Source organism: Oryzias melastigma, linkage group LG22 (assembly GCF_002922805.2).
Source record: "Oryzias melastigma strain HK-1 linkage group LG22, ASM292280v2, whole genome shotgun sequence".
Lineage (NCBI taxonomy): Eukaryota > Metazoa > Chordata > Actinopteri > Beloniformes > Adrianichthyidae > Oryzias > Oryzias melastigma.
In genome coordinates this window covers 1,877,662-1,890,658 of record NC_050533.1, presented here as the reverse complement: position 1 = coordinate 1,890,658, position 12,997 = coordinate 1,877,662, and the positions used below count along the sequence as shown (strand labels likewise).

Sequence of the window (12,997 nt, the reverse complement as noted above, 5' to 3'; positions counted from 1 at the left end):
AGACGGAACAAGGGGGCAATTATTCAGGTTCAGGGGCCCAAAACATTGATGACTTAAACCACATGTGTCAAAGTCGAGGCCCGGGGGCCGGATCCGGCCCTCCGGGTCATTTTATTATAATGTTATTAATGACCCCATGTTATCTTGTGCTCATTTGTAACTTGTATAATTTGTTGAAAGTTCACATTAAATTCACTATTATAGAATCATTTCAAAATGAAATTCGTAGATTTTGTCAATAATGGATTGATTGTTATCAAAACTGTAAAATCTCATCTGGATGGAGACTCAGTCGGTTTATTTTACTATAAGGTAAAAACGACCATAACAGTGAACAACACACATGTGATGCAGCTAAAACTGATCAACCATCAATACAGTCCAATGTGTGGAAAGACTTTGACTGTAGCAAAGACATGTGACCATACAGTGTGGTAGAATGTTCTAATAATGTTGGGGAATGTCAGTGATGAAGACAATGGAATGTTTGGTTGTTTCTGGATGTTCCGGAGTTTGGGTCGGTTCATGAGGTTAAGGAGAACCTGTAAGGTAAGGACTGTTGTAGGAAGGACTCCCGGTTGAGGATGTAGGTTTGGTGATGATGCTGGATCTTTCTGCAGGAGGAACACAGAGAACAGTTCAGACTTCAAGACTACGCTGCTCTCTGCTGGCACAGAGCAGACCTGCAGGTAATGATGCTGCATGGTAACAGATGAAGGAACCGGACCGTTCTGGTGCTCTCTAAACCAAGTTTGGTCTTCTTCAGCAGCAGAGTGCGGTTCGGCTCAGATGACAGACCCATCTCCAGCAGGTTGGAGGCCGTGGACTTGCTGTCTTCCAGGCGTTTCTAATGTGTGAACTGAAACAGGAGACAGATATGAGCATTTCTGCCATCTTGAACTACCAACGCATCACCACGCCTGCAGCCAACGCCAACATCCACGTGTCTGTGGTCATCACGTCCTCTGAGGATCGTTTGTATGGAGCCAAATCAGGATCTGCTAAAGACCCGCTCCAGTGAAAATCATGTTTTTAACACATTCTTGGAGCAGTTTTTCAGAATGGAGGACGTACAAAATAATTGAAGATTAAAACTGAGAGTCTGAGTATTTATTCACAAATCATTCATAATTCTGGAGCAGAAGACTAAATGCAGTTTGAAAAGATCTTTTGAGACGCAGCAAGAGAAATGGGCGGGCCAAAGTCTCCTTGCTCCGCCCCATTCTGATGCCTCCACTTGCAGACAGATCCACGTACGTGTGGCGTTATGGTTTACCCTTTTATCGCTGCCGAGTAAAACCAGCAGAAAAATCCAAACAAACTCTCCGACATAGGAAGCTGAGACGGGTCATTTAACAGATTATACAAACTCTGTTCATACAAAAGGTGATTAAAATACCGATACGCTAAAAGACACAGACACCTAAAAACACCAGTTACTCCAGTGAGCATTCCCAGATTCAGCACAAAGTCCTGATGGTCACACCCAACCGTAGACGCCGGTGGCGGCGGACCCGTCCATCACATTGACATATATTATTTAACTGGACATATCACATCATAGAAAACGAGTCTTCTCCGTCACTTCCTGATCGTTTGCCACCAGTTTATAACCCGTTGACTGTGATTGGTCCGAGTCGGTCCGAGTCACGTTTTTAGAGGAACTACTGTCACCAATCAGGAGTGAGCTTGTTTGAAGTCCACACCCCTTCTACTGAAAGCGGCTCAGGACAATCTGTCAATCAAACAATGGAGGAGGGGCCAGCGGGCACCACATGCTTTTACTGAGGCATCTGATTGGTCTGTTTATACCTTAAGTAAAGTGTGATAAAGAAAAAATATCTTGAATAAATTAGGATTAGAAAGAAGATGTTAAGAAGAAGGTCTCAGAGCAAGAATGGTTATTCTGACAAATGAAATGACGGAGAAATATCTGTCTATGTCTCAATGGAAGGCTATGGGACTTTGGCCTTTTTGAAGCCCCTCCCCCCTCGTGTTCTTATTTGGAACATGAGGGGGGAGGGGCTGCTGAGTCCATTGATATATACAGTCTATGATCACACCGTAAATAGGCAGGAACCCTTTAACACCGGAGCCAAAGCTCTGGTGTTAAAGGGTTCATCAGAACCGCCTCTGATCCGGTATGAAAGTTCTGTTGGTGGGTCGGCGCTTTTGACCTCTTTTTGATTTGATGTCAGATACCATTCATGATAAGGCCCTCTGCATTTACCCGGACTTGGGACCGGCACACGAAGGCACCGAATGGTGCCCCCTTGTGGTTGCATTACCCCCGCCAAAACCGTTTCCTTCCCCTACCCCTCCGGCTTCTCCCCACCCCTCCAACTGAAGGGGTAGGGCGAAAGGGTAGGGGAAGAATTCAGATGTGGCTCATGAATGACCTTTATTTGAATTTAAATATGTTCTACTGGTCATTGTTTTCTATTACAACCCAACTCTCTGACCCGGTGGATTCTCCAGGGTCAGACTTGTTTAAATATAACTATGAATATCAAAATGGTAAATGGCGTATACTTGTAAAGCGCTTTCTACCCTCCTTCGAGGGCCCAAAGCGCTTCACAGTCACAGACCCATTCACCCATTCACACATTCACACATTCACACATTCACACATTCACACACTGGTGGTGGCTCCACTGTCAAACACTGGCGTCAACCTCCCACCAGAGGCAATTCGGGGTTCAGTGTCTTGCCCAAGGACACTTCGACACATGGGCGGGCAAGGTGGGAATCAAACCCGCTCGCTTCCGATCAGGAGTCGACCGCCCTACCGCTGCACCACGGTCACCCCAAATAATGAAGCTTCACATTTGTACATCAAATACACATTTTAAAAAAAACCTCTGTCTCAAAGAATCTGGAGTTTCTGAGAAGATTTGAAGTTTGATTTGGTTGGTTGCATACATTCAACATTTCATAAACTTTAAATAATAAACTACACCAACCAAAAAGGAATGGGCTGAAGCATCATGCTTATCAGAGCCATCCAGAAAAATACCACTTACACAGAAACAGAAGTTAACATCAAGTTGGCTATTATGGCACGAGCATAAAAAACTAAATTGTAACAAAATACATATTCATATAAACAATGAATGCATATTATATATACATATTTTACAGCTGCATACATACATATTTACTGAAAATTGAGTTTCACTGGTATTGACTAATTCTTTTACATTTTATCAGTAACCTAAATTTTTTAGGGTATTAACTAATTTAAGATTTTTAAAAACCATCAATTTTGTTTTCATTTCATTTAAAAATAACTTGTTATTCTCAAACCAAATTTTAAATTAGTTAACTCCCTTTACATTTCTACAATTAATTGAAAAACATCTTGACCTAAACAATATGAATTTGTATCATCCACAAAAATAAATATATAATAAATAAAAAATGAATAAAATATTTGTATGCTATTTCATAGGTATTTATCAGGGTCAATGTCGTATTCTTGGTCATGTTGCTTATATTCTTGAGGTGTAAATGACTTAAGGTTATTGTGATCCACTATTTGATTTGTATTTATTGAATGAAGCTGAAACTGTACTAAGAACACAAGAAAAGGTAAATAATTGCATGTTACCTTACTTGTATTGATCCAGGTCAGACATTTCCCTTAGATTTACTTTTTTGGCTTGTTCTGGTGTTCCATTTGGTTTAATCATCACTTTGCAGTTCCTTGTCCATGTGTCTTGTATCCGTTTTTGTTTTTTCAGTATTCTTGCTTGGCGTCCAATCTCAGCATTCTTCCTTGCTCTTTTTTTTGGCTCCTTTTGCTTTCTTTGGTTTGGACTTTTTGGTGGTCGTGTTGCATATTGGAGGAAGACAGCCAGCTCTTCTCTTTGGAACCAGAAAGTTCACCGGGTCTTTAAAGATGTTGGTATCTTTGATGGATACTTCTTCCTCTTTAGGTTTGGTCTCTTCTTTCTCATCAGAAGTGACCTGAAGGTCCTCTTTTAAACTGAGGACCTCCTGCTTCTCAGGCAAAGAATGAAAAGCATTTGGAAGAATCTTGGGATCTTCCATGGATGCTGTTTCATTCCTCGGTTCAGGCTCAGCATTGTCTAAGGTCTCTTGAAAGTCGTTGCAAGCTAAGTTCTCCTCTACTTTCTCAGAGGAAGAACAAGCTGGATCTTCAAGAACCTTTTCATGGGACAATGTTCTTCCATTGGGTTCAGAATGTTCTTCATTGTCCGTGTCTTCATCAAAGCTATTGTACTCGTTCACTTCAGAGAAAGAAAAACACGAGTCTGCAGAATTGTTAGGACTTTTGGAGGATTCCGTTCTTTCTGTTGGTCCAGACTTTATTTCGTCGTCTGAACCGTCCGTGTATTCATCAAAGCTGTCGTTCCCGTAATCATTTACAAAAGAAGAATGAGACGAGTCTGCAATAGCGTCGGAACTTTCAGAGGATTCCTTTCTTTCTTTTGGTTCCGACTTTATTTCGTCGTCTGAATTGTCCTCATGTTCGACCCGGGTGTCCTCTTTTTCCTTTGACAAAGAAGTGGAATTTTCAGAAGTCCCGATACCTCCATTGGTCCCTGTTTCTTTCTTGGGTTCAATCTTAGTGAGTCTGGAACGTCTGTTGAGGTTCTTCTTTGTTGGAGAACAGAAAGAGAAAAGGTCGTCTTCTTCTTGGTCCAGCTGATCTCTGCGAGTGTCCTGGACCTTCTGAGATACCTTCAGCCAAGCTGGTTTCTGACGGTTGACCTTTTCAGACGGTGAAGGCAGAATGATCGGTCCTTTCTTTGGAGGACACGGTTCATCCTGCACTTCGTCAAAGCCGCTGCTGGTTTCCTCCTGCAGTTGTGTCACTTCCAGGGGGAGATCTGCATTGGTTTTGGGGTCTTCTTCTGCTCTCAAGCTTTCCTCTTTCTTAGTGCAACGTTTCTCCTGGAGGTCATTGAGGCCTTGGATTTCCTCCTGCAGCTGTTTCACTTCCAGGGAGAGATCTGCCTTGATTTTCTTGGACTTCTGGTTTTCTGCTTTGATGTTGCTGAAGTCACTTTTGAGATTTCTCTGATTTTGAAGTGATTCAATCAAAGCCGTCTTTGTTTCTTGGAGCTTCCTGGTTTGATCTTTCAGTAGAGCTCCCTCTATCTTCTCTTGTTCGTACTGATTGAGAAGCTGTATCGTATCGTCTTTCTGGACTCTCAGATCTGAGATCTGAGCTTTAAAGATTTTCTGGAGCTTCTCATCGTGGGCCTTCTCCCTCAACATGTTGTCGTACTGTTTCCTAATTTCCTTGTTTCTTTTCTGTTTGTTTTTCAGTGTTTGAGTCTCCTGCTCCAGAACTTCATTTTGCTGGTATAAGTCATAGAGCTCAGACTTTAAATCATGGATTTTCTTCTCATAGAAGGCGGTGTCTTCGTCTGTTACTGAAGTTTCCTCTTTCACAGAACAAAGTTTCTTCTGGAGGTCACCAAAGTCCTTGATTTGCTCCTGCAGACTGGTGACTTCCATGGAAAGGTTGGAATTTCTTTCCTCAATTCTCTGTTTTTCTGCTTGGATCTGGTCCGATTCAGATTTCAGACCTTTGAGATGCTGAAGTGAATCTTTTAAAGCGTTCCTTGTTTGCAGAAGGCTCTCTGCTTCTTTGGTCAGTAGATTCAGCTGGGACATTTGTTCTTTGTACAGGATCTTCATCCCGTCAGCCTTTCCTGATCTGCTTTGGAGGGCTGAGATCTCCGTTTCTAAGTCCTGCTTGAGTTCTTTTAAACGGTAGATTTCTTTCACTATCTTAGGATAGTTTTGTCTCATTTGATCCACTTTCAGAGTTGTTGTTTTCACCTCCTTATACTCTCTCTTCAGAGCTGCAGTCTGCTGCTGTAGAGTCTGCAGCTCACAGGAGATTGTGCTCAGGAGTTTTTGGGCGGCTGTCTTCTCCATGTCTTGATCACACTTTGAATCCAGCACAAATCGATGTTCTTCCTTCAGGTTTGCGGATCTTTCCACTAGTTTGAGGTCGCTCTGAGAACTCATCCGTTTGGACCGAGTCGTCTCTTCGAGTGTCTCCTTCAACTGAAGCTGCTCTGGCTCGGTCAGGAGTTATATATCATGGTTTCTATTACGTCACTCACAGATTATGACGTCAAATGACGTTTCCTCGGGTGTTTTAGAGGCAACGGCAGTCACGTGACAGGGAACGTGTCTACGTCATCCATTGCTTGACAGGTGACAGGTGTTTTGTTTGGCGTGAGGTTCTGCTGTTGCCATGGTTACTGCAGTGACTGCGCGGGATCGGCCTCATCAAAGCAGCGCGCGTGAAACGTCATGCGCGTGCATGATGCGCGCGAGCGGCGAACAGCGACGGACGCGAACGAGGAAAGCCGAGTTTGGCCGAAGAGGAACGAGCGGACTCGCGCTGATCTGAGCGGGAATCCAGCGCGGGAGAAATTCTTCAGACTCGTCCAGAAGACTTTGTCTGGATTTCTCTGGTTCTGGGACTCGGTCTCCAAACGGCTCCGTTCGTGGGTTTGTTTGGGAGGAAGAAGAGCTGAACCGTTTGGAAAGGTGGAGAAAAGGTTTCTGCTTCTGGAACTCTGAGCTTTGGTCCCAGAAGGAAAAGCAGGAGCAGCTGAAGGAGCCCACAGGCTCTGCTGACTCCCTGTTTGCTGGAATGAGGGGGATGCAGGAACATCTGATCCAGAAAGTGGATCCAGTCTTTGGGTTTCAGCAGAAATGCTGCAGAGAACCAGGAGAGACAGAAGAAAGTTCTGGAGAAGTTCTGGAAGCCTCTCAGTAGAGCTGCTCCTCTTCAGCAGGGACGTGCACAGGATGTTTGAGGCCCAGGGGCTCCGAGTTTGAAGGACAAAAAACATATTTAACAATCTGGAAATGAAAGACAATTTCAAAATAAAGTACTAAGAGATACAAGTGTCATTTTTTATCTCAACATGAGTTCTCTTTATCATAGACCTGGAAAACATCATTGAGACTCTTTATTTTGACTTTGTGATGCAGCAGAATCAACATGAGACAAATTGTAATATTTTCAACACAGATCCAACAACTTTCATCCCCAGAATTCTGAAATGATTCTGATTTAATGTCATCATCAGACTGTTGCTGCAGGATTTTAGTTGGTGTTTCAGTTTCAGTCATATTCTGACTCCAGTCTCTTCAGGTTCATGTTGATCATCTTCAGCTTCATTTCTGTTCATGTCCTCAGAGTAGAAAAGTGTCTGGTTTTCACTTCCACATTGTCAGCTCATCTGTTTTCCCCGTTTTATTTCTCCATGGGTTTTGTCCTGTTTTAGTTTATTAAATGTTTGTTTCTGCCATCAAGCTCAGTTTCCTGTATTTTGGGTTAAAATGTTTTCCTGGTTTTGACAGCGACATTTTTCTTGTTTCTTATATCACGAGCAAGATTAAATTCTATAAATATAAATAAAAATGTTAAAAACAGGGCGCTTTTTGATACGAGGCTAAAAGGTCAGGTGTTCCAGCCGCTCTAGGGCCTTATGTGTGCACGTTCCAGGTTAAGATCGTGCACGTGTTAAAAAGCATTTTGTTTAGGACCATTTGTGTTGTCATGAACCACGTTGGGTTGACACAAATGCTATTTACTACAAAAATATTAAAAGAAAAATTGTAAAATTCATTTTTTTTAAATGAAAAGAAGTGAAAGTATCAGATAAAAAACTTTTAAAAAGTCTAAATTAGCCAAAACAGCTAACATGTAGGTGAAATATTAGCCAAACCCCAAAACAGCCTAAAAAATAGAAGTAATAGTCCAAACAGCTAGCAGAATGCCAATTTTTAAATGTTTAAAACTGTATTTTTTTTAATTTATGAATAATAAAAAGACAGGAATATTATTCCAGAATAAATCAACTTAAACCTTAAAGTTTATCAGAGTAAAACCCGACTGGACGTAAAAATGAAAACTTCATCATACATTTCTCTGAAAATCACCAGGAGTGAGAAATAAGCTGAAAATGAGGAAAAGAAGAGCGATAATGATGTTAACACTTAGCTTCCACTTTGATCCAGCAGGGGGCGACATTTCATCACTTTAGTTTCTCCTTTGAAGCTTTTATTTCAGTGAGTTCCACAAAGAACCTTTATAGGGAGAAAATACGCTTGTAGAAGAGCTTGTTTGACAGAAATCCCATTTTATACGAGTTGATCCTCCATTAACATAAACATATAAAGGCCAAAACTCAGTGTTATGTTAATGTATTTAACCAGTTTTATCCTGATTAAAATGGTGTTTTAATGTGTTCTTGTGGCATTTTTCCTGATGATGGAGGGCGTAGACCACAGGTGTCGAACTCCAGGCCTGGAGGGCCGGTGTCCTACATGTTTTCCAACCAAACTGCCTTTGAAGCTCCTTATTGGCCAAACACACCTGATCCAGGTAATCAGCAGCAGATGAGGCAGGATTTCTGGAAAACCAGTAGGACGTCGGCCCTCGAGGACTTGAGTTTGACACCCCTGGCGTAGACTAATAAAATGAACACTAATACATGGGCGGGGCCACAAGCTCCTCCCCATTCTGATGCATTCACAAATAGATCCATGAACGTCTCTGAGCTGGAATCTGGATCTAAACTGGACGGCTGGACAGAAACCGTTTTTGTTGCAGCGGTCATGTTAGATTGGAGGTGTGAGGGGCTGTAAGCTAGTGGGAGAGTGTAAATGAGGGGTGCCAACAACTCTCAAACATTCTTTTTTTTATTTTCATCATCCTCGTAAAAAGACTACAGTGAAGGCTTTGAAATGAGCTGGTCAGAGCGGCGCCATCGCGTCCTGATCTGTGATTGGTCAAAGGCTGCTCAGGTGAAGGTGTGGAATCCTGTGCTGTTGAGCAGAGAGATGCTCTCCGCTCCTCTGAACTCCTCGGCGATTTGGTCAAACGTGCGACCTTTGGTTTCGGGGAGACGACTCCAGGTGAAGGTGAAGGCGAGCAGAGCCGCCACGCTGAAGAGCAGGAAGACGTAAGCGCCGCAGAGCTTCTGTGAAGCAGACACAAACACGGCGCTCATCAGGAAAACTACCTGCTCCGTAGGAAGAAGACATCCGGAGAGATGGTTCTGGTCTCTCCTGGACTGCAGTCTGCTGCTTCCCCGGATCACCGTACAGAAATGTTCTGGCTAAAGTCTGATTTAGAGGCTGCAGAAACCTGGTTATCTCCATTTTACCATCTCGTTTCCAGCAGAAGGTGGACGGACAGAACCAGAAACGCACCAGCAGTGGAGGGAAGAGGAGCGCCAGGACGAACTTCCCCCCCCAGTTCAGCAGGCTGGTGAAGGCCATGGCGGCGGGTCTGCCGGGCTGGTCGAAGAGCTCGGCGGCGATGAACCAGGAGATGGGGCCGGGGCCCAGCTCGTACGCAGACACCGCGCAGAAGACCAGCAGCACCTGCAGGCTGCGCAGCTGCGGGAGCAGGGGCTGCAGGCAGATGCAGACGCAGGCTCAGGCGTTTGTCAGAAGCGTGGAGATGAAGCAGACGGAGGGAGGAGTTACCAGGACGGAGTCCACCACGGTCATCAGCAGGTTACAGCCGGCGATGAAGATGAAGCCCGTCAGCAGCAGCTTCCTCCGTCCAGCTCTCTCCATCAAGAAGAACTGCAGAGAAAGCAGAACGTTTACCGACTTCATGACTGGAGAACATCTGAAAGCTGGACTTACTGCCACCAAGGTGAAGGTCAGGTTGACCACGCCCACTCCCAGAGTCAGATATTTGGCTTCATCAAACGACGCCTGAAACATCCTGGTGGAATAGTTGATGATCTGGAAGAAAAGTTTTTGGAATTTAGTGAATTTGTTGGATCCTGAAAACGTTCCTCTGACTCATGTTGGTTTAATGAAGATGTTTTTGGTTTAGATTGTCTTTAATGTGAGCGGCGCTCTTCCTCCAGGTTGATTCATCACATGATAATACGGCATGTTGAGTTAAGAAAACTCTGATATTATTTCAGTTTTAAGACTGATCATATCTGACCAGTAACTCTTCATTCTGGACACGGATATGTTGTCACTTTTGTTTGACAGTTTTCTGATTTTATAGTTCTTAAAAATATTATTGGAAAACATTAGCGTGAAAAACACTAAAAAAAGAGTTTCAAAAATATACTTTTTGAAAAACAAAATTAAAAAAAAATATTAAAAAACGGCAAATATACATTTTGAAAAACCTTTTTTTTCAAACGTTCAGGAGACTCCTCATGGAATACTGACCGCATTGAACCCAGACAGCTGGCTTCCCAAGTTGACGGTCAGAACGATCAGGATGGGCTGTTTGTAGCTGCGCTTTCTGATGAACTCCTGGATGGTGATGCTGCTGGTTGTGTGAGCGGCTTCCTCCTTCATCTCCTGCAGCTCGGCCAACATCTCGTCTTCTCTGCCCCTCAACCTCAGCAGGGCTGCAGGGTCAAAAGGGGGAGGAGTCTGTTACTGAGCAGATAAACTGAAGAAAAGCTTTGTCTTGTGAATTTCTGATTATCTTGACAACTTGTTTTCTTTTCAGACCAGGATAGTCCAGTAGATTCATTTGGATTAGGAGTGCTTGGATTCACACTGCACTTTTGAGAGCAGACTTAACGGTCTAAGAAGGAATAACTGTTGGAGTCGGTTTGTGTGAGAACACACTGATGTCTCAGAGGTATTTTGGTCAAAGCGGTTCTTCTCGCCTCACCGGTTTCGGCTCTTCGCTCCTCCCCCCGGTTGATCAGCAGGTACCGGGGGCTTTCGGGGCAGAAGGGAAGGAGCAGGTACTGGGTCAGAGCCGGGATCAGAGACAGGGACAGCATCATGGCCCAATGGTCCTCGGTGCCCAGAACTGTCTCAAGGCCGACCACCTGAAGACGAACACAGAGGGACGACGTTCGGCTGATGTGAGTCCGGAACAAATCAGACTGAACGGTCCTCACCATTCCCACCAGGGTACCAGCCGCCAGGGAGACCTGGTTGAGCGTGGCGAAGGCTCCTCTCAGCTTGGTGGGAGACACCTCTTGGATGTAGAGGGGGTTCAGGCTCATGACCAGACCACAGAACAGTCCGAAGACCAGCCGTCCCAGAATTAGCACCTCAAAGGACTGGCAGGCTTTAGAAACAAACATAAAACAAGCCGCTGCCACAGAAAGGAAGTTCACTATTAGGATGGAGTTGCGCCTGCAGGGAGAATCACATTTAGACACAAAGAGTCAACGTCCCAGATCTGAGGGGTTCCTCTCTCACCTGCCGTAAGAATCGGCCAGATATTTGACTCCCAGCGAGCCCAACAAGGCGCCAAAGTCCTTGATGCTGACGGAGAGCGACCACAGCAGCGTCAGGCTGTGATCCGCCATCGTCTGGTTATGTCTGGATCTCCACGTGTGGTTGAAGAACTCCTCAATGATCTGATTGTCATCAAACAGTAGAGACAATCAAAGAAAAGAGACGATCAAAGATTAGAGGCAAAAAACATTAGAGATAATCCAAAAATAGAGACAATCAAACAGTAGAGATACTTAAACTTTAGAGACAATCAAACATTAGAGACTTTGAAATATTAAAGACAATCAAACTTTCGAGACAATCAAACAATAGAGACAGTGTCTTCGTTTAGAGACTCAGCTTAGTTTTCATGTCCGTCTAATGTTTGGAGTGTTGTGTCAGTCGGGCTCGAGAAACTGGAGCAGTTGGAGGTGAACCAGAGACATTCGGGCGGTGTCAAACTGTATTCAGACTCCTCACGGTGGTGTTATGTTTGTCAGCTTCTCCAGGCAGGTTTTCATGAAGGATCAGACTGGATCTGTCAGGAGTCAGAGCTCTGCCTCCCTCTCTAGTCATCGATGGGAGTCATCTCCAGACTACTGACTGCACTACATCTCCCAGAAATCCCAGCGTTCCTGGATGCCGCTCAGCTGTCTCTCGTTTGTCAATCCCCCGCAGGACTCTTAAGGTCTGCACCGAGCCTGACTCAGTGTGAAGTATTGTTTGTGCCACTCTGCCTGCATTACTGAGCGTTTCTATCTGGACCTGATCTCCTGTCTCTGATCCTGATTTATTCTCTGATTGCCTGCCGCCTGCCCTGACCCTCGTCTGGACTCTGACATCTCTACTCTCTTCTTGGATCATCCCATGCTCATGACTGACCTCTGCCTATCTGACCCTGATTTAGCTTTGAACTTTTAGCTGTTCTTTGTTCATGTCTGAACTAATAAACCTGCTGCAGGTGGAACCAGCTGTCTGCCCGTCTGTCACAGGAGCAACTCTCTTAGCTGATCTAAAGCTAAATGCAGCTAAAAGACAAACATTTCACCCAAAAATCAGGTGGTTTTGGTACCTTGGCTGGCGCGTTGACATTTCCTGTGTGGTAGCCAATCTGCAGGGAGCTGAGAACCACAGCCAGGATGGAGGTCAGCAGGGTGGCGGTCGGTCTCTGTGGTCACAACAACATCAAAACCTTGTGAACATCATATTTTGGGTTCTGGTAGACCAGCGGTCCCAAAACGTGTTTCAGACCAGTTTAATGATGGATAATTTTTTCACAGACCGGCCTGTACCAGGATGAAGTGGGCACCCATTTATTTATGTATTTATTTATTTATTTTCCAGTTTCGCAAAACTTTTGAGAGTGAAGTTTATCTTCTGTAAAACATCTGCAGCTGCTTTAAACATTATTTGTTCACTAGATTTGGTGTAGAATTAACTAAAATGTGATATAAATCTTGTTTAGTTTGGGTTCTCTGTCGCCCGCAGCATACCCATAGATATAAATCTACACTAGCATTTTCTCTCTTTGGGTTCCCTGAACCACTGTCCCTAAATAGGACAGAGGAAATTATTTAATCAGTCATTTCTTAAGAATAGACGCTGACGTAACTAAAAATGTTGCATTACCTGCAATAATTCTAGAGTAAATACTTTTTGCAGAAAGTAGTCGCTGAAGATGCTGAAGATTTTTTCCTGAAAATGGTGACGTAATTTACGTTAATTGCTGAAGGGTTTTCCTGAAAATGCAAAAGCTATTTGCATAATG

At 44.0% G+C, this 12,997-nt stretch overlaps 1 protein-coding gene across 2 annotated transcripts in view; it reads right to left on the bottom strand.

The window, feature by feature from the left end:
• Positions 1-8,506: 8,506 nt before the first annotated feature.
• LOC112150476 (solute carrier family 2, facilitated glucose transporter member 1) overlaps positions 8,507-12,997 on the bottom strand; it is a 5,900-nt gene continuing 1,409 nt past the window's right edge. Inside the window, exons 2-10 of one of the 2 annotated variants that reach the window (XM_024278839.2) lie at positions 12,302-12,397; positions 11,212-11,372; positions 10,905-11,145; positions 10,670-10,832; positions 10,213-10,397; positions 9,664-9,765; positions 9,499-9,600; positions 9,220-9,423; positions 8,507-8,987 (exon numbers count right to left, since the gene is read on the bottom strand). In XM_024278839.2, coding sequence (XP_024134607.2) covers positions 8,808-8,987; positions 9,220-9,423; positions 9,499-9,600; positions 9,664-9,765; positions 10,213-10,397; positions 10,670-10,832; positions 10,905-11,145; positions 11,212-11,372; positions 12,302-12,397 — 1,434 coding nt within the window. In that variant the 3' untranslated portion in view covers positions 8,507-8,807. Of the gene's footprint in view, positions 8,988-9,219; positions 9,424-9,498; positions 9,766-10,212; positions 10,398-10,669; positions 11,373-12,301; positions 12,398-12,997 lie in introns of both variants that reach the window. The other variant, XM_036210085.1, reaches the window with a different exon arrangement.